The 20,701-nt window shown below is 42.5% G+C and overlaps 3 protein-coding genes across 3 annotated transcripts; all 3 read right to left on the bottom strand.

The window, feature by feature from the left end:
• Positions 1-237: 237 nt before the first annotated feature.
• On the bottom strand, positions 238-3,986 carry LOC114859999 (hsp90 co-chaperone Cdc37). The gene is made up of 8 exons (XM_029158187.3): positions 3,647-3,986; positions 2,810-3,091; positions 2,535-2,637; positions 2,319-2,434; positions 2,065-2,187; positions 1,692-1,874; positions 1,525-1,596; positions 238-1,419 (listed from the first exon to the last, which is right to left on the bottom strand). Exons 1-8 carry the CDS (start codon positions 3,752-3,754, stop codon positions 1,279-1,281), a joined length of 1,128 nt encoding a protein of 375 aa, XP_029014020.1. The 5' UTR covers positions 3,755-3,986; the 3' UTR covers positions 238-1,278.
• A 330-nt stretch (positions 3,987-4,316) lies between these two features.
• On the bottom strand, positions 4,317-4,921 carry cmc4 (C-x(9)-C motif containing 4 homolog (S. cerevisiae)). The gene is made up of 3 exons (XM_029158188.3): positions 4,788-4,921; positions 4,640-4,699; positions 4,317-4,552 (listed from the first exon to the last, which is right to left on the bottom strand). Exons 2-3 carry the CDS (start codon positions 4,695-4,697, stop codon positions 4,398-4,400), a joined length of 213 nt encoding a protein of 70 aa, XP_029014021.1. The 5' UTR covers positions 4,698-4,699; positions 4,788-4,921; the 3' UTR covers positions 4,317-4,397.
• A 70-nt stretch (positions 4,922-4,991) lies between these two features.
• si:ch211-66e2.5 (uncharacterized) lies at positions 4,992-19,318 on the bottom strand. The gene is made up of 14 exons (XM_055511012.1): positions 19,181-19,318; positions 14,331-14,606; positions 13,900-14,223; positions 13,565-13,816; positions 13,308-13,423; positions 11,003-11,390; positions 10,082-10,354; positions 9,651-9,974; positions 9,316-9,567; positions 9,038-9,180; positions 6,501-6,879; positions 6,091-6,423; positions 5,747-6,001; positions 4,992-5,664 (listed from the first exon to the last, which is right to left on the bottom strand). The coding sequence occupies exons 1-14, from the start codon at positions 19,218-19,220 to the stop codon at positions 5,657-5,659; spliced, it is 3,363 nt and encodes a 1,120-aa protein (XP_055366987.1). The 5' UTR covers positions 19,221-19,318; the 3' UTR covers positions 4,992-5,656.
• Between the last annotated feature and the right edge of the window lie 1,383 nt (positions 19,319-20,701).

The raw sequence follows: 20,701 nt of genomic DNA, 5'->3' as shown, positions 1-20,701 counted from the left end.
ATGGAATATAGGTCAGAAGACAATGATGAGCATAGGTTTCAATTGTATATGAAGGTATCTTGTTGCAATGAGATGCTCAATAGAAGATTCATCAACCCCTCACACATCTGCTTTGTTTTTGTAGATTATTGGCTGTAGTGTTTTATTCAGATTGCCTCACTTTTATTAATCTATCTGCCATCTGTCATGAAGTAAGGAACTGAACTTCAATCTGAATAAAACACATCCACAAACATATTGAAGGTAAGCAAGTATTTATTTGTGTATAGCAATTACTCCATACAGTAGCCAGCCCATTCAGGACATCCCTAAACACCTGTACTGTTGCTAAAGTTAGCTTAGATTTTTGTTGCCCCACTTGTTTTTTCACACTAAATGTTCAGCTGTGCATCATGTGTTTGTGATGTAAAACAGTACTGCTAAAGTGGAATTCCCACTTTTAAAGCTGCAGTTTATTTTTGTCTTATCCAAAATGGCAATTTAATTAATTTAGAACTGATGCATTTGATAGTCATTTGCTTTGATTATGTCAAGCAAAACTACAATTAAAAGCATTGTAAAAGTATAGAACAGAACAGGTTTATGCCTTGCGTCATATCAGCCAATAGATGATCACATCAACGAATAACATCAAAACCTAATAAATGCAAAAATGGGGCCAATCCCTCCATATGACTCCTAAATACTGTGCTAATACTTGGCCCATGTAGAGAGACTAACTATCCCGGGGACAACAAATGAACTGATACTGTGTTTAAAGAAGCTTGGTATAGTTTTCTGTGTCAATGAATTGCCACCTATGCTGAGCTTGTAGAAAGTAAAGTCAACTGTACACTTTGAAGTGCATGGTAACAACACTTACAAAGTCTACTGTCAACTAGGTTAAAATGTCTGAATTAACCAATGACTCAAATGTCAAAAAGATGGACCAGAAAAAAAAACTTGCGCACAAGGTGAAAATATAGAATATTTTAAACTATACACGAACACAAAAGATGCAGGCAGGCATGTGTTACTTTACCAGTTACACAAACTAAAAGGTGCTTACAAATAAATGTAACAACTTTCGTGATGCCTGAAAACATGATGCGCTTTCTTTTCTAAACAGAAGCTCCTGATGCAACGTGGCTGTGTATCCCTTACATCTCATATGGGAGTTTTTTTCCCCAATTTTTCCTGGCAAACTAGTCATATACACTGTGGAGTTGCAATACAGTGGGTAAGAACAATATGCAGAAAACAAAAAAACAAAAGCCATCATCGTTGGCTCAACGCTGGTCACTCTGTCTTAGTTTCTTCCTGCTGCAGTTTCACCTCTGCATATGTAGCATCTTCGTCCTTTTCGTCTCCTTCATCTGTCTTTGAGTTGGGGACCCAGAGCCCAGAGTCTATGCACCTCTTCATGTGGGCCTTTGCCTCCTAAACCAAAGCATAACAAAATGCATGTGAGATACCGCTTACCTTTAAATCTGTGAAATATGATTCCTAGAAACATAAAATGCAGTCTTTAACAGAGGAACCTACCGTTGGATCCATTTTGCTAATAACCTCCTGCAACATTTGGATATCCTTCTCATCAAAGCATTTCTGCATCTCCTGGAATAGAGAACAAATATTGTGAGGTATTTGAAACGAACAGGAAAACATAAAAGAACGGTGCCGACGCTCCTTGATAAAATAAATAAACTTACAATTGGCAGAGACTCGTACACGTCAACAGGATCTAATCCCCCAGGTCCAAGGCGCTTTTGCCGTTCCTCTTCCTCAAATTCTTTCATGGCCTTTTCAATGCGAATCTTCGCCCTGCCACGAACCCGGCCCTTGAAAGCCTCCAACTCATCATTGAAAGCATCTTGGTACTGCTGATCTGCTGTCTGTGACAGGACGCACATAGTTAGCATTTGAATTTATTAAGATGTCTTGACCAAAGCCTCATAGATCAGTTACCAAGGAACCAAATTCAAATCTTTAGAGTTAGTTCTATATGAAAAGAATAGCATTTGAAAAACTGAAAATGTTACAGGACGGACAAATATGCATTGGAAACAAAACAAAGTCTGTCACCTTAATCTTGGCGAAAAATTGACGAAAGCACCCACGAGGGTCCACCTTGAGGTTTTTTGCCAACTCTAGGATGAACTGCATGACGATGGTCTGATGAGCCACTTGCTCCATCAAGGCGTGTTTCTACAAAAACAACGTCTAAACAATTAACATATTTTTAAGTCCAACTATTTCTGAGTTACTGTTCACAAACCCGAATTCAGTGCCTGTGATTTACAAATGAAGGCTCTCTAAAACAGCTTGTTGGTCCTTACCTCCTCCACCTCAAGGTCAATGCACATGATGACTAGGTAGTTGGCAGTCTCTTCACACACTAGATGAGGGTTGTCAGAGAGGTATTTCTGGCTATCATCCCAACGTCGCAACATGCCTGTGGCAAAGACAGCAATGACAGACCATCACTAATCTCAAACACAAACACAGCAACGTGCAGTATATAGCAATGGTCATCAAAAGCCGCTGATGCTTACCAAAATGTTTGATCTGTTTTTCATATTTCTCCACAAATGTTTTATGCTTTTGCTCTTTTTCTTCTTCAGTCTCCTCAACATCAGGTTTGATATTAACAATGCTCTAAAAAGATAAATAAACAGGTACAAATGTTTGGCCCATGGTTCCAAAACCAAACATGCTCCAACTATTAATTACCTTTTATTTACCAATGTTGTATTTATTTATCTTGTTTATGCAAATACAATTATGTTAATGTCTACTCTTTTTTTTAATTACTTTCTTGTCACCTCACCTTGCTGAAACCATCTCTACTGAGTGTGTCAACGTTCCATGGCATCTTCTTCTCTTCTCGATTATGTTCGTCCAACTTCTTCTCCAACTCCCTTTCTTCTTTCTTCAGTTTCTTCTCCTCAGCCTGGGCTTTGCTCAGCTCTGCTTTGGAAACGTCTGCTGCTGAACTGTTCAACTGTTGTACTTTCTTCTGAGCCTCGGCCAGCTTCCGTCGGCTTTCAGCGAGGGCCTTGCTCATTTCTTCACCTTTTCTCTGAAAATCTTCCATTCGCTCCACACGCGCCTGAAGGACACAAATTATAAGATGTATTGACTTTGTATGTGCTTTCATGTAACCAAGTATTATATGAGTGAGACCTTGAGCCTTGCAAAACTATGTGATATACAACTTTGTATAACTCTGGACAGTGATGTGCTGTGTACAGTGAAAAGCTTGTTTCTGCACAGCCTTCAGAACCGCACCGAGCTGCATCTGCACTGTTTAGGGCACTTCTCTTCTTTATTAACATAATAACAAATTTCCAACTACTTTTGGTGTGTTTCATCTTTTCCACAACAAGGATTAGTCCTAACTTTCCCTATGGTCACCATAATGTACAGAATGGGGAGAATCCACCATCGGTGACTTTAACAAATCTGACATTCAGCATCCAGAGTTGTTATCTACCCTAATATAATGATTTTCTAACTACAACAGGTTAACGACACAGAGTGAAGCAAACAAAATAAGCTAACTAGCTACAGCAGCTACATGTGAAGTAACTGCTAAAGTTAACGCATCCTGTGCACTGATGTTCGTAACCACAAAAATACTTATAACGTGTGTGTGTAAAGCTACCTGGTGTCTCCATCTGAACAGGCTGGGTGTGTCGATGTTTGGGTGCGTGTCATCCTCGTCGTCTGAGACCTCGATGTGGTCCCACACGCTGTAGTCTATCCTAGACATGATCCCAACAGGAAACTAGCCAATCTAAGCTTAGACTATGACTCGACTGAGTTAGTGGTAGAAAGGAAGCCAACAACTAGTCTGAGGCGAAATCCCAAGTAAAGCACCTTTGCGAAGTGTGGATGCGCGATCAGTGCAGGGACTGAGAGCCAAGGTAATTTCAGAGCGACCTAGCTAGCGTGGGCTAACGACAGAGAGCTACAGAGTTCTAGAAAGAATTGCTGCAGCGATTTCCGCTTGACGTCAGCACGTTGTTCTGCGCCACGGAGACGTACGACGTAAGCAGGAAGAAGACGGACGACTTTGTAGTAAAAGAATTTTGTAATACAACTTTCACAAAACCTTACGTTTTAATGAGCATGTTTCTTAAATTGAAAATTGTTACTAGTCACCTTAAAACATGCATTAGATACGACACACTACCAGCTGCTTAAAACAAAAACAGATAGTTACAAAAAAATCTAATCTTTTCCTACAAGTACAATTTCAGCCAATACACAATAACACAAATCTAGAGTACTAATAAGATGTTCAACAGATTCAACACATCTGACAAGTCAAATAATCCAGTCCATTGTTTATTGTTTATATTCACATTACATACAGCGTAATACAGTATTGAAGCACTTCTAAGGAGTCATTTCTAAGAACAGAATGTTTCTCTTGTATTCTTTTCGTTGATGGTGGTTTCCGAGTCCCTGAACCCCGAACAGCAGATCGAGTTGGCCGCATGCGTCTCACAGCATCGCCGCATCACCGCGATCACGTCCGCACACATGCTCTCCACGTATTTGTTAGCTGCAGGAGGGTTGTGGCGTTAGTTACAGGAACACGCAGGGGCCGCAATAAAACACACGATGCCCGCTAAGTGTCCGCTTCATGTACCTTGTAAACACTTTTGAATTGCACACGCTTGTTTTTGACACGGATCTTTCTGTGGCATGCCTGAAAGACAACATACACTTTTAGAAACACTTCGCTTCCAGTAAGCGAATACACATCGAGTACTGCATCACAAACAATTAAGACTTACTCCAGTATTTGCAGGTTTAGGATATTTATAGTCAAATACAGCATGGAAGGAAGATCGTTCAGCCAATGTTACAGTAGCTAGCTAATGTAATGTTTTGATCACGTGACGAACCGTGGATAATTTCTGAAACGTGCTACAGCGACTCCTAACGGCAAAAAGCTGCCATAGCGCTTACGGTCAAGTTGTACTCAATAGGCAATAGAATGCACACACTGGCCACTTTATTAGGTACAGCTATACAGTCAAACTCAATTCAGTGCAGAAAGGTGACAAGGTTTATTAATGTGTTACATTAAGACATTTAATATGATGGTCCCAGGAGCAGGAACATTTCACTACTAGACAAATAAATAAATTATAATTAGTAACATATCATTAACCAAGTATGTATCAATGTTTAAAATTTAATTTATAAAGAAAAGAACATTAGGAAGTGTTTAATATTTACATTAATGACATTCTGTATTAAAGTTACACTATAAAAGTGCTAGTAAATATTGTATTATAAAATTTAGTGTGTTACACATTTACAATGTTACAAAGGTCTTTTTTCACAGGATTTTACAAGAGGTTGAGTCTAGTAAAAACATAAATTAGATAAAAGATCACATATAAAGCACAGGAAGTGAACTATATTCCAAGAACATAATGGTTTATGTTAATATTCTGAAAAATTAAGAGACAACTGTCACATGAAAATATATTCAGGCCTTTTTCTTTAGGAGAGCTAATTCTGGACAGAAGCAGGATCTTCATAAATATCTGCTTATGCACCGTCATCTCCGTCTGCAAAGCGGCAACAGCAAAAATCCCCTTTTCTCACTTCTCATATGTCCAGTCTCATCACATGGGCTCGTCTCAAAACCATGTCAGAAACCTAAGTGGAAGCAAAGCATCATGTGGGTTAGAGAGCAGTGTTTGAAAATAACCTACATGTTTATGTCACTGTAGTATTTTACCTTTGCTCTTGGCCTTGACTATGAACTGTTTGCTTTTCTTTTCCAATTTATTGGAGGCAACGCAGGTGTAGGTCCCTGGGAGCAGCGTGGAGGAGGTAAGAACAGCCTCATCCTCTATCCTCTCCTGCACGGGGTGGGATGATAGCCAGCTGTACACAGGCGTGGGGTTCCCTGTGGCAGTGCAGTTTAACGTGATCTCAGCACCCGCGACGAGGTCCAAGACCTCTGGCTCAGGACTCAAGAACATTGGCGGAACTACAGAAGAACATCAAGGGGGTTATTTGCAGCCTATCATCACCCTTCAGTGCCTTAAATATATAATATGGAGAAGATTCATGACTCACAGTACACGGAGGCATTAAGAGGCTCCGAGGCCAAGGTAGGAAGTGGTTGAGGTCCCTCCGGGCCGAGGTCCAGCTCTGCTATGCACCTGTACTGTGCCCCATTCTCAGCTTTGGTTGGTGTGACGATGAGCGTAGAGGAGACTTGGACCGGCGAGGACGATGTCAGGTCAGAGAAGGAGTGCTTATAAACCTCAGCCTGCCCTCGATACCACCGCAGAGTGAGGTACTGAACCGGAGCAATGTTCTGGACCTCGCAGAGCAGCTGGTACTCTTTGCCTTCCACCATGGGCCCAGTGTGGTTCACGGGCCTGATGGAGATGCTGTCCGGAGTTTCTGAGGATAAACAATACACATTTTAGAAATAAAGAACAAAATCCAATAAATATATTTTTTTCATAGACACAACTCACTGTAGAGGACGAGGTTGAGTTTCTCCTCACACTGCCTGGGGGCCGTGAAGAAGACCCCATAGCAGATGGGCTCCTCTATCCAGTCGATCAGACTGTCCACCTTCCACTGGACCGACAGCTCCTGCTGCGTGTGAGCGGCGCTGATGGCCGACTCCCAGCCCAGCACGCGCACCGGACGGGCGGCTTCGCAGCTGACCGACACCGGCTCCCCGAAGGCCACCACTACCCGGGAGGGCTTGAGGATGAGCGAGCAGCCTTCACCTGACGCTGAGACACAGAGCAAGCGGCCGCCATCGCCACCATTACACCCAGTGGAACCACCGCCACCTCCAAGCTGGAAGCTTGTTACGCAATAACGCGCCGGAAATTCCCAACTAAGAAATTAAGAGCCGGTGCGTAACAGTTACTTTAATTGTATTTGGCTTAATGGTTTGACTACGCGTTTATTGCACCTACTTAAATGATCACGCGTCTCATTATTTAAATTAGCTTTGTGTTAGTTAACTTCGTCGGTACCACGTCATAATTTAGCGGAGCCGCCTACACACAATCAAAAAATATTTTGGGGACTTCTTTATCCAACATGGCCTGAAATAGCTTTTAATGCTTTTATAGCGTAACTACCTTGTTCATATACAATAACTCCCTTCGTTCAAGCTGCTCTACTTTACACTAACACGTTTGTCTCGCCACCCTCTGCAGAAACACCGTCTGGACGGAACATCCTCCAATAATCCAACAACTCTTCCTGCGTCTTACCTGAATAAATCATGCAAGACGTCAGAATCCATGTCACAAAGTTGTTCGCCATGTTATTTTCTGCACTGATCCGTCGACTGGGGGCCCAGGGAGAGAATTCCAACAAGGCCCAGCTTGGCAACTGTGCGCGGAACTATGCTGGAACAAAGGGCCCCCCTTCCTTCATCCCAGCTGACGTCGGGGGGTTCGGGGGGAGTGAAAGGGAAAGAGGGAAATTCAACAGGTGGTGAAAACACAGTCTGAGCCTTTCTATTGTCGTTGCCGTCCGGCGGTGCGCGCTGTGCGCACGATGCCGCGCGGCGCATCCGCATCCGACCACAGCGGCGGTGCGGGCGACGAGTAACCGGACGCGTTACGGCGTATTTATAGGGAGCGCGGCTGAGAATCTCAATGCACAGATTCCAGCACACGCTCGACTCCGAATGTTCCGCTTCGACTGCTGCAGAGATGGCCGTTGCGCTTATGTTCTCGTAACAAAAGTTTTTTTTCTGTTTGTTTGTTTTTTTTGGGGAAACTCCGTGACAAATTGCGCACGATCAACTCTGCCAAGTTGCCATAGCAACACAGCTAGCGCATACACAAACAGTGCTGTAGTGGGAACTGCAGCAAATCAACATAAAGAACATGGTTTAAAAAACATGTAATATTTACGTTGTTCTGCACTAATTAGCACGGAGCTGTCACCAGTGTATAGTGTTTGATTAAATGAAAGGGGGCGCAGGGTGGAGTCAGGTTGACAAAAGTGGAAACAGTAATGAAAGACACTTGATCTGACTTTGCAATAATTAGCATTCTGTCTCAGTTGGACGCTGGCTTATTTTAAATAAAGTACTATATCACACAATCATTTTGACCTACGCCTCCCTTTAATTTATTTCAGCTTATACAACACTCCAAACAATGATTTTTGCACTTGTTTGACTGATGAGACAAAGTGTAGTGTTGTAGGTAATTGTCATAAATCCATTGCTTGTTACCTGAAATCTGAGACATCATTATTTCCCATTTCATCGTTTCAGTGCATAATCAAAGGTTCCAGGGTTGCACCAGTGCAAAGAACAACAATGTTCAAGCAAGTTTATAAAAAAACAAACACAACTGGGTCTAGTCATAGTAAAAAGCAACACTGTTTTGTTGTGACATCAAAGAGTTCTCAAGTAACCGTTTTTCCCGAACCACAGACTGTAGTAAGTATATAAAAGAAAGCTGAGAATATATCTGAGTTGTATAGAAATAGGAAAGGCCTTTTATTTAGCTTATTGGGATTATTTATCTGGCCACTTGGAGGCAGAAGAACACAAAGCTGAACATCCATTTGACTTTACTGACCCTGATCTTTCCATGCTCAGATGTTGGACAAACAGAGAAGTAGTTGTTTAGGCCTAATTCACCCTCCAGCAGTAGTAGTAGCAGTGTTTATCAGAATTCTGTGACTAAACTTCCTGGGAAAACCTGCTGATGCTGCACAGTGTGTCAGACTGAAGCTGAATGTTGAAGCCAATGCATTTAGATAAGAAAGACAGGCAGACAAGCTCAGTGGAGGGTTTCAGTCAGTCCACAGACATGCAAGCACTGTAAGTAAACGGTGGATGCGCAGATGTGCAGGAAAGTCCGACAGCAGAGCAGCAGATAATTCAGGGTGAAACCGGAAGCTGCGAATGAAAACTGTGATGTACCGTCTGTTAACACTGCGGCTCAGCGGCGGCTGATGAGCGAGCCAGACCCGCGGGCTCCGTCTGACTGTCGCCCCACGCACGGAACCGCGTCCGGCCTCACACGGGGCCGGAGGCCGTCGGCTGGTAGCCGCCTTTGCTGAGGGAGAACGTGCCGCTCGGCGTCACGATGAAGGGCCCGGCGGCGAGGAGAGCGAGCCCCAGCAAACCGGCGACCACCACGATGGCCACGAGCGTCGTCGGGTTCCCTGCGGGCGACGACAGGCTTTGGTTACGCTTTCGCTTTCAGCTCATCTGTTCGGCCGCTCTCATTTTGAAAATGAAACTGAAAACAGCCCTCGACGACCTCAACACGGTGACTCTGCATCATTGTTGTACGGTACCTGCGGTTTCCTTGATGGTGAAGTACTTGGTTCTAGTGCCATGGACGTTGGACGCCGTGCAGCTGTAGGTCCCCGGTAGGTGGAAGGACGGGGCCAAAGTGGACCCGTTCCCGTTCAGATTCTGGCCCGTCTGAAGGTTCTGCCACGTGTATTCTGGCGGCGGCTTCCCTTCAGCAGCGCAGTTCAAACGAAGCTTACTGTGAGCTGCAACTTCCACCGTCTCATTTTCAGGGTGAGTGAAGGTCGGTGGGTCTGAGGACGCGCAGGACAAGATAAATGAGTACAAATGAGCACAATCACCTGCTGATCAGACGGAAGCGAGTGTTAAAACTCACACTCCACGCTCAGTATCCGTGACCCTGATTTCAGAGCGGGGAGATAAAGCCCCACTTGTGGAAACGTCAGCTTCGCTTCGCACCAGATCTGAGCTCCATCATCGTTTCTGTCCACGGTCACATTCATGATCATGGACTTGTTGACTGGACGTGGATTGGACTCCAGAATGGGCTGCGCCTGTAGAAGCTTGTTGCCTTTGTGCCAGGACACGGTGAGGTTCCTAGCAGGAGCCACGTTGGTGATGTCGCATCGCGCGGTGTAGATGTTGCCCTCCACCATCGGGCTGGACTGGGACATGCTGAAAGACACGCTGTCCATCATTTCTGTGTTAAAAAAGGAACGCAGACGTTCTCATCAGTGGTAGTCAAATACCTTAAGCTAATCGTACCACACTGCTTGAAAAAGTCTAATAAAAGGAAGAGTGACGTACTGTAAACAGTGACTGGGAGCTCAACTAAACACTGACTGCCGTCAGCTAGATTTGTGTAGCACTTTGGCGCTAACGTCCAGTCTACGACAGACTTTATTTGTAAGGTAACATTATCAACGTTCTGCAAGAGGTCTGTGCCTCCGGCTGACGATTCCCAACCCATTCCTTCTATCGTCTTATCTAATGACAAGCAGTCAACGGTGAAGTCGCCTTCATATTCCACCACGACAGCAGACGGCTTCATCACAAGTGGACAAGAGGTTGCAGCGTTTCCTACAAGCAAACACACAAGTTATTCCCCACAGCATGAAAACAAATGTACAAAGGACTAATGCACAAACCTGCCTGTCTAATTTAATCTAATACAGTGCATTTGACATTTATTATTTTATTTATCCTTATTTATTTATTATAAATTATAATTTCTCAGATTTTGGGTTGAATCTGTCAGACAGGTAATAACATGTTTATTACAGTAAGGTGTGGTGTTGTTACATTACATTAATAGGTGGTTCTAATATTTTGGCAAAATGACCTCAAACCTGAGTTCTTATGTTTGTATGTGTGCTTTTACTGAGCATTAAACACATGCAACACATGCAGACTCGTAGTAGTAGCAGTAGCATCAACAGAGCACTCAGACTATATCTGTATTTGTCGACAGTCTGTACTATGTGTTCAAAACCTTTAGAGCTTTGAGTTTTAGTGCTTCTGCCAAATCAAGCTCACACGTTGCAAAAAGATAAATAATCTTCAAATAGCTCATAACTGATTGACGACCCGCTCTGAGGACAAAGTTAAACCGAGCACAGCGATCGCGTTACAATCAAACAATGGGCGGAGGCCACAAGCAGCGGTCGACGCCTTCGTGCAGTACTTTTACCCTCTAACGCACCTGGACGAACCACAAAGCACATTTACCTGCACACGCCAATAAGCCAGCGACCATGAAGAGCCACATGGCGACCTCGCCGTTTCGTGAGCAGCAGCAATTGAATGAGGCAGTGAACGTCCAAAGTCGTCCGAGCGTCGTTTTCCGCCCTCGGTGCCGCTGCTGCGTCCTCCTTCGTTCTGTGTGATCGTTATCACACAGGTAAACGAAAGTGAAAACCAGCCGCAGCCACGCCTCGATGGGAGCCTCAACTTGTTCAACTGGTGAAAGTGGCGCTGTGGCCGCAGAACGTGGACGTCGGCAGCGAGCGCAGTTAAAGGAGCAGCGCTTTTCTGTGTCGACGGGACCAGATGTGTTTCGACCCGCCTTACAAATGCATTGTAAATGAAACGCCCACAGCTGAATGCGCCTTGTAGCCTACGGTTGTTTTTGACTCAACCTACGTTATTGGTTTGTTCATGTCCTCTTTTTATATTTAAAGCCTGTTTTAATGAGTTTAACCACGTGGATGTTTCTGGTAATAACGTGTATCTGTCAGCTGAATTCTCCAGAAAGCAGCCTCGTCGCCCACTGGTCAAAGTAAAAAAAAAACGTTTCTTTCTCTTCAAGTTGAATTGTGCCTGTTCGTGTTCCATTCAGGAGTTTTGGTTTTAAAGCAGTTTGAGTGTTATGAACTACATATTACAGTCTCCCTGTGAAGAACGCTTTGGCAAATCATAATTACTACTACTACTACTACTAATAGGGCTAATATGATTCTTATTGTGCTTGAATGTATTATCTCTTCTTATGAAAAAGGCCAAACACAATAGCTGAATATTTGAGTCATCATAATTCATCTACCTCTGATTAGTGATGTGGCCGTTAAAAAAATCATTTAATGATTGGAAATTGCGTCTCTCTTAATAAGAGCACTGATTGTCCATGTGTTTAATCAATAATTAAACCATTTGTTTGACAAAGACACGTTTTAATAAAGAAAAGTCTTACAAAAGTTACATGTAAAGCAGTATTCAGAAATACATCATCTCGTATACAGTATATTAACCATGTAGAACTTCATTTCCCCACTTTCCATTGCTGTCAATGGTTACAAACTTTACTAATATGTTCCATCCTCCTGTGTCTCAAGAATAAATAGGGTTTTGCATTTACATTTTTTAAAGATTCCTGAATAAAAAAGTCTTGATAGGCATTAGGCTCATTGATACAAAAGGATACAAATGTGGAACAAGTCAATTTGTCCCTTAAGGCAAGAGCCTGACACAGTATGGCACAAGTTAGTGCCAGGCAGAGAGAGAGAGCAACATGTCTGATTAGCACGGTGCTGTCCCCACTGTATAGTAATGAAAGACATCCATCTGACTTTGCATTAATTAGCATTCTGTCTCAGTAAGACGCTAGCTTATTTCAGGTGAAGTACTGTAACACAATCATTTTGATCTACGCCTCACTTTAATTTATGTCAGCTTGGGTAACACTGATTGTCTCATCAGTCAAACAAGTGCAATAAAGTGTAGGTTTGTAGGTAATTGTCATAAATCCATCGAAATTTCATTTACCTGAAATCAGAGGCACTTCACAGAAATTGCATAGTTATTTCCCATTTCATAGTTTTAGTGCATAATCAAAGGTTCTAGAGTTGCACCAGTGCAAAGAACAACATTCAAGCAAGTTTACAAAAAACAACCAACACAACTTGGCCTAGTAGTTTATCTGAATTCTGTGACTAACCTTCCTGGAAAAATCTGCTAATGCTGTATACAAGGACAGAATATCATAGAATGAAGCTACCATAAACGTGGTCGCCATGAAACCAATGCATTAAGCTAAAACGAAGACAGCAGAGCAGCAGATGAATACTGAGTAAAATTGGAACTAGATTAAGCTCAAAGGACACTGCTTTTACTGCTTTTCATTTTAAGAATATTGGACTTCAATGTCTCAATAAAGTGTCTGTAAGTTTTCATGCCAAAAATATACAGTGTCAACACTGCCCGTCTCATTGTCATAGGGGCCTAAATCTGCAATACTGTAAGTAGCAAGTGCAAACATGAGCCAGAGAGTCAAAGTACCACAATGGCCCAAAAGTGGATTTTGCATGTCTGCATGAGATCAATGCACATTTCATCTGTGAATGAAAATTGTAAATGTACCATTTGTTGATACTGCTGCTTAGTGAGGCTCATGACACTATGCTGTTGTCAACAGCAGCTACACTTGAGCAGACAGGTGAGCATGTCAGTTAAACCAGACCCGTAGGGCTCTTTAAGCACCAAACCATTTTAAAGTCTGATTGTAGTTCCATAAATATAAATGAAATCAGCGTCATACCAGGACGGAGGGCATGGGTTTGTAGCGACCTCTCTGGTAAACAATGCAGGCGGCGAGACGGATCCCCAGCAACACAAGGACCACAACGACGGTTACAAGTATCATCGGGTGATTCCCTGTAGGAGACAAGAAGTTTTGTTATGCTTTTGTTTTCAGCACATCTTTTCAGGCTGTCTCAGTCTGCAGCAATGGGCCCTGGATGAGTCACACTACGAGGCTGTGGAACATGGTGACTCTCCATCATTGTTGTACGGTACCTGCGGTTTCCTTGATGGTGAAGTACTTGGTTCTGGTGCCATGGACGTTGGACGCCGTGCAGCTGTAGGTCCCCGGTAGGTGGAAGGACGGGGCCAAAGTGGACCCGTTCCCGTTCAGATTTTGGCCCGTCTGAAGGTTCTGCCACGTGTATTCTGGCGGCGGCTTCCCTTCAGCAGCGCAGTTCAAACGAAGCTTACTGTGAGCTGCAACTTCCACCGTCTCATTTTCAGGGTGAGTGAAGGTCGGTGGGTCTGAGGACGCGCAGGACAAGATAAATGAGTACAAATGAGCACAATCACCTGCTGATCAGACGGAAGCGAGTGTTAAAACTCACACTCCACACTCAGTATCCGTGACCCTGATTTCACAGCGGGGAGATAAAGCCCCACTTGTGGAAACGTCAGCTTCGCTTCGCACCAGATCTGAGCTCCATCATCGTTTCTGTCCACGGTCACATTCATGATCATGGACTTGTTGACTGGACGTGGATTGGACTCCAGAATGGGCTGCGCCTGTAGAAGCTTGTTGCCTTTGTGCCAGGACACGGTGAGGTTCCTAGCAGGAGCCACGGAGGTGATGTCGCATCGCGCGGTGTAGATGTTGCCCTCCACCATCGGGCTGGACTGGGACATGCTGATAGACACGCTGTCTATCGTTTCTGTGTAAAAAAAGGAACGCAGACGTTCTCATCAGCAGTAGTCAAATACCTTGAGCTAATCTTACCACACTGCTTGAAAAAGTCTAGTAAAAAGAAGAGTGACGTACTGTAAACAGTGACTGGTAGCTTAAGAGAACAATGGCTGCTGTTGGCCGGTTTGAGGTAGCAGGTCAGCGATAACGTCCAGTCTATGACAGACTTAATTTGTAGGGTAACATTAGCAGCATGCTCCATGAACTCTGTGACACCGTATGACGATTCCCAACACATTCCTTCCGTCGTTTTATCTAATGACAAGCAGTTGACGGTGAAGTCGCCTTCATATTTCACCACGACAGCAGACGGCTTCATCACAACTGGACAAGAGGCGTCTGCAGCGTTTCCTACAAGCAAACACACAAGGTAAGGACTAAAGCACAAACCTGCACATGTAATTTAATCTAATAAATCAAATCTGCCATTTATTCTAAATTATAATTTCTCAGATTTTAAGATGAAGCTGTCAGAAATGTAATAACTCCACTATATGCTTATTACGTTGAGGCGTGGACTTGTACTGCAGTACATTATATGAATGGGTAGTTCTATGCATCCATCCAGTTTCTACCACCTCTTCCCATGTGGGGTCGCAGGTCGCCAGTCCATCACAGGGCAACACATAGACAGACAACCATGCACACACACACACACACTCACACCTACTGGTAATCTAGAGTGACCAATGAACCTAATGCATGTTTTTGGGCTGTGGGAGGAAGGCGGAAAACCCGGAGAGAACCCATGCGAACACGGGGAGAACTCACAGGAAGGCACCTAAGACGTTCTGGCTGTGAGGTGACCGTGCTACCCACTGCACCACCGTGCCGCCCTTGGGTGGTTCTAATGTTTTGGTAAAAAACGATCTCAAACCTGAGTGTCTGATAATTCATATGTTTACAAATGTGCTTTTACTGAGGATAAACACACATGCAAACTAATTCAAGATCCAAATAAAACTAATTAAAAAAAACGTTATTAATCCCAGAGGGAAATATTTTGCACACTTTGATCACAGATGGAGGTACACACAAGAAGGTAGGGAGATTAAAAATAAGAATGCTAACACATCTACACACACTCACACCAAGTCTAATTACTATTGTATAATTGCATCTAATTACTATATTACTGCAGGCTGGAGATGGCTCTCTGTATGACGTCACATGTCGCGGCAGCGTTTGCGGAGGGGGGGACGTAAACAGCGATGAGGATAACGTGTGGAAACTCGCTGGGTAAATAATATGTACGGAGGCCCACGGCCAGCAATTCAGGGCTGCAGATCCGGTCTTTAACCGTCAGATGTCCAGGATGGCACCACTTATTGTTAATAAAAACGGCCACTCCTTACTGCGGTCAAGTGAGCCGTCGTTCGTTCATCCGTCGTTCAGCCAGCCGCGCTTCAGAAACGTCTTGCGCCCGTATTACACGCTTTACAGCAGAGCACAAAACACGCTCGTCGCGACTTCCTCTTTTCATGGCGACACGTCTGGTCTGTTCAAAATATTGAAAAATACGAAACAAAATATTGCATATATAGAAAAACTGTCGCCTAATAAAGATCTGTATACTTTTACTGTAAAATTAAGCATTTATTAGTATTTAAAACTACCATGTCATACTGTGAAATTTTTATAATTAATAACTTAACTTTGGTGCATAGTTCCAGGCCCAGACCACTTTCCCCTTGTTCTACTAGAGGTGTACTATCACCACACAAAGATCTGTATATTTTTACTGTATAGTTTTGGATTTATTAGTATTCAAAACTACCATGTCATACTGTAATACAGTCAACTTTGATCATTAATAACTTGACTTTGGTGCATAGTTCCAGGCCCAGACCACTTTCCTCTTGTTCTACTAGAGGTGTACTATTACCCCACAAAGATCTGTATATTTTTACTGTATAGTTTAGGATTTATTAGTATTCAAAACTACCAGTTCATACTGTAACTGTATGGGCCGTATAGTCAACTTTAATCGTTAATAACTAGACTTTGGTGCATAGTTCCAGGCCCAGACCACTTTCCCCTTGTTCTACTAGATGTGTACTATCACCCCACAAAAATTCATGTATTTTTACTGTATAGTTTAGGATTTAGCAGTACTTGAAAGTACTATGTCATACTGTAATACAGTCAACTTTAATCATTAATAACTTGACTTTGGTGCATAGTTCCAGGCTTAGACCACTTTCTCCTTATTCTACTAGTGATGTGCTATCACCACACAAAAATTCATGTATTTTTACTGTATAGTTTAGGATTTAGCAGTACTTGAAAGTAGTATGTTAAACTGTAATACAGTCAACTTTAATCATTAATAACTTGACTTTGGTGCATAGTTCCAGGCTTAGACCACTTTCTCCTTATTCTACTAGTGATGTGCTATCACCACACAAAGATTTGTGTATTTTTACAGTATAGTTTAGGATTTAGCAGTACTTGAAAGTACTATGTCATACTGTAATACAGTCAACTTTGATGATCAATAACTTGACTTTGGTGCATAGTTCCAGGCTCAGACCACATTCCCCCTGATCTACTAGAGATGTACTATCACCACACAAAGATTCGTGTATTTTTACTGTATAGTTTTGGATTTATTAGTATTCAAAACTTCCAGGTCATACTGTAATACTCTATGGGCCTTATATTCAACTATGATGATGAATAACTTGACTTTAGTGCATAATGCCAGGCCCAGATTATGTCACTTTTCATAAAAAAACTGAGTGAGGCTAAGCACACACACATTAAATCCTTTTATTACCATCTGTTAGGACTCCAAAGTGTGACTTTTAATATTGAAACTAAATGTTTAATGTTTAATATAAAGTCATTGAACAGTCAAAAACTGAATATTTATGTGTGAAACATACATTAACGTGGTGGAGGAGTTTGTGTGCCTGAATGACCCCGGGAGCTATGTTGTCGGGGGCTAAATGCCCCTGGTAGGGTCTCCCAAGGCAAACATGTCCTGGGCTGGGCTGAACTGGAGGAAGTGTCCGGAGAGAGGGAAGTTTGGAGTTTGCTTAGACTGTTGCCCCCGCGACCCGCCCCAAGAAAAAGCAGTTGAAAATGGATGGATACTGAAATCGTTATTTGTTCTCATTAAACCATTTCCCATGTCTGGAGTTTGTTTTATCAAAGTTATTGCCGTCTCTGTTCTTACACATTGTAATATCTAGTTTTGAACACTAAAATGTAAATACAAAATGTATATAACCAAATATTCAGGATTAGATTTAATGCAATTATTCTCTCTTCACAATACAGACTTAAAACAATAAAAAAGAAAGTTACACACTACACTGTTTGTAGTGCAGTACTTATTGGTTTTATGCTTGACTGTAAGGGCCATATTTCAGCATAACATGGTACTACTAAAATCCTAAACTATACAGTAAAAGTACACAGATCTTTGTGGGGTGATAGTACATCTCTAGTAGATCAGGGGGAATGTGGTCTGAGCCTGGAACTATGCACCAAAGTCAAGTTATTAATGATTAAAGTTGACTGTATTACAGTTTAACATACTACTTTCAAGTACTGCTAAATCCTAAACTATACAGTAAAAATACATGAATTTTTGTGTGGTGATAGCACATCACTAGTAGAATAAGGAGAAAGTGGTCTAAGCCTGGAACTATGCACCAAAGTCAAGTTATTAATGATTAAAGTTGACTGTATTACAGTATGACATAGTACTTTCAAGTACTGCTAAATCCTAAACTATACAGTAAAAATACATGAATTTTTGTGGGGTGATAGTACACATCTAGTAGAACAAGGGGAAAGTGGTCTGGGCCTGGAACTATGCACCAAAGTCTAGTTATTAACGATTAAAGTTGACTATACGGCCCATACAGTTACAGTATGACTTGGTAGTTTTGAATACTAATAAATCCTAAACTATACAGTAAAAATATACAGATCTTTGTGGGGTAATAGTACACCTCTAGTAGAACAAGAGGAAAGTGGTCTGAGCCTGGAACTATGCACCAAAGTCAAGTTATTGATCATTAAAGTTGACTATACGGCCCATACAGTTACAGTATGAACTGGTAGTTTTGAATACTAATAAATCCTAAACTATACAGTAAAAATATACAGATCTTTGTGGGGTAATAGTACACCTCTAGTAGAACAAGAGGAAAGTGGTCTGGGCCTGGAACTATGCACCAAAGTCAAGTTATTAATGATCAAAGTTGACTGTATTACAGTATGACATGGTAGTTTTGAATACTAATAAATCCAAAACTATACAGTAAAAATATACAGATCTTTGTGTGGTGATAGTACACCTCTAGTAGAACAAGGGGAAAGTGGTCTGGGCCTGGAACTATGCACCAAAGTTAAGTTATTAATTATAAAAATTTCACAGTATGACATGGTAGTTTTAAATACTAATAAATGCTTAATTTTACAGTAAAAGTATACAGATCTTTATTAGGCGACAGTTTTTCTATATATGCAATATTTTGTTTCGTATTTTTCAATATTTTGAACAGACCAGACGTGTCGCCATGAAAAGAGGAAGTCGCGACGAGCGTGTTTTGTGCTCTGCTGTAAAGCGTGTAATACGGGCGCAAGACGTTTCTGAAGCGCGGCTGGCTGAACGACGGATGAACGAACGACGGCTCACTTGACCGCAGTCACTCCTTACACCTTCCGGGTCCGCACTCGGTCTCTGTCAAAGCCCACAACGCTTGAGTCTGGCATTCCGTCAAGCAGCCAGGTCTGCATAGAAGTTCAAGTCCACACATTGCAAACTGGTAATCTTTAAATTACCAGTTTAAAGATTACTCATAAGTGATTAACGACCTGCTTTGAGCACAAGGAGCGGTCGACAACGGTGCAGTACTTGTATCCTCTAACGTAACACAAAGTTAGAGGTTAACACAAAGTACATTTACCTGCAAACGCTAATATGCCAGCGACTATGAAGACCCACATGGTGACATCGCCGTTTCCTGATCTGCCAGCAGCGATAGAATGAGTTAGAATGATATAAATAACCCACTTCCGCCCCGCTACATGTATGGCTCCAAGGGGATTCATAAAAAATGGCGCTTCTAATACGCGTCGTCTGGTTGAATCGCGTTGAATAACGCGACTCGTTCCTCTCTGATGCGTCATGTCCGCACTGGATGTGTAAAAAAAACACCCACAGCTGAATGCGCCTTGTAGTCTACATTTTTCTTCAATTCAACTCATGTTATTAGTTTGTTCAATTCTACCTTTCATCGTTTTATTTTAAACACTGTTTTAATGGGAGTGCAACGACGCGGATGCATGCTTCCAGTAATAACGTGTATCTGTTAGCTGAATTCAAAAGAAAGCAGTAGGTAAAATCACAATACAATACAAATGAATCACGACAACCATTAAACTAGCTTAGTGTGACGGTCCTCCTCGTCCACTCACCTGAGTGACGGACGGAGACGATTGGTGGAGGTGGTGGGGGCGTGGTGAGAGCCTGGCTAAATGCAGGTGCGTCTAAGCGCCGGTCCTGTCTTGCCACTTACAACGCACGTAGCAGTGAGGTGTGTGTGTGTGTGTGTGTGTGTGTGTGTGTGTGTGTGTGTGTGTGTGTGTGTGTGTGTGTGTGTGTGACACACACAAGTAAGGTGGTTAGGTTGGACCTGCATGGGATCCCTTTTATGCGCAGCGCTTATGAGCGATTGTGTTTTAGAACTGGCTCTTACCTGCTGCCGCTCGACTTGGTTTTACCAATTTCAACTGCTGCTCCCGCAGGACTGTGTCGATGCGGGTTTTAATAACTTTGACTCCTGCTGTTTTTTACATTTGGGCCGCTCTTATTTTATCGTGGTTTTACCAGTGCTATTGGTATTTTGGTTTATCTAGTTATTTTCTTTATTTTTTCCAAAGCATTGTTTTCTGGTTTTGTACTTGTTTGTTTTATTTGTTTTTCTCTCATGCATGGTGTGGTTTTAGTCGTTGATTTTATCGCTGGCGATTGATTTTCAATTGTGCAATAAAATCTATTTTAAATCACCTTTTTCTTTTAAATTTTCTGACCCCTGGTGATCTTCTCTTTCCGACAGGCCTACACCGCCCTGGCACATTTTTGGCGTAGATGGCAGGATCACCAGTTTAAAGGGTTGGATTTTTGTTTTTGTTTTTTTTATTTTGTTTTTATGTTTTAACTTTGCATATAGCAAATTTTAGTGGTAGAGCGGCGGCCTTGAAATCTTTTTTTCACTAACTTGTTGGTGCGAGTTCTTATTTCCTATCCAGTTTCCCTGGCTCTACATGGCGGAGGAGGTGCAGCAGTTAAAGGACTTGATCCTACAGCTAAAAGCTGATAATGAACGTCTACAGCAAGAGAATGCTGCAGGTACAAGTGCCAGCGGGGCTGCTTCTCCCTCGTTCGTTACCTCTGGCAGTTCATCTACGGCTTCCGCTGTAACGGA

Source organism: Betta splendens, chromosome 8 (genome assembly GCF_900634795.4).
Source record: "Betta splendens chromosome 8, fBetSpl5.4, whole genome shotgun sequence".
In the NCBI taxonomy this organism is placed as follows: domain Eukaryota; kingdom Metazoa; phylum Chordata; class Actinopteri; order Anabantiformes; family Osphronemidae; genus Betta; species Betta splendens.
Note: the sequence above shows the minus strand (reverse complement) of the source record. Positions and strands in the feature narration are given on the sequence as shown.

Coding starts and splice junctions, on each gene's coding strand:
- LOC114859999 (XM_029158187.3), bottom strand. CDS start 3,754: ATGTCTAGGATAGACTACAGCGTGTGGGACCACATCGAGGTCTCAGAC. Junction 2,435..2,534: donor AAAACAGATCAAACATTTTG/GTAAGCATCAGC, acceptor TCTTTGCCACAG/GCATGTTGCGACGTTGGGAT. Junction 1,420..1,524: donor TTAGCAAAATGGATCCAACG/GTAGGTTCCTCT, acceptor GCTTTGGTTTAG/GAGGCAAAGGCCCACATGAA.
- cmc4 (XM_029158188.3), bottom strand. CDS start 4,697: ATGCCACAGAAAGATCCGTGTCAAAAACAAGCGTGTGCAATTCAAAAG. Junction 4,553..4,639: donor AATTCAAAAGTGTTTACAAG/GTACATGAAGCG, acceptor ACCCTCCTGCAG/CTAACAAATACGTGGAGAGC.
- si:ch211-66e2.5 (XM_055511012.1), bottom strand. CDS start 19,220: ATGTGGGTCTTCATAGTCGCTGGCATATTAGCGTTTGCAG. Junction 13,817..13,899: donor ACGGATACTGAGTGTGGAGT/GTGAGTTTTAAC, acceptor GCGCGTCCTCAG/ACCCACCGACCTTCACTCAC. Junction 9,975..10,081: donor GCTCCCAGTCACTGTTTACA/GTACGTCACTCT, acceptor TTTTTAACACAG/AAATGATGGACAGCGTGTCT.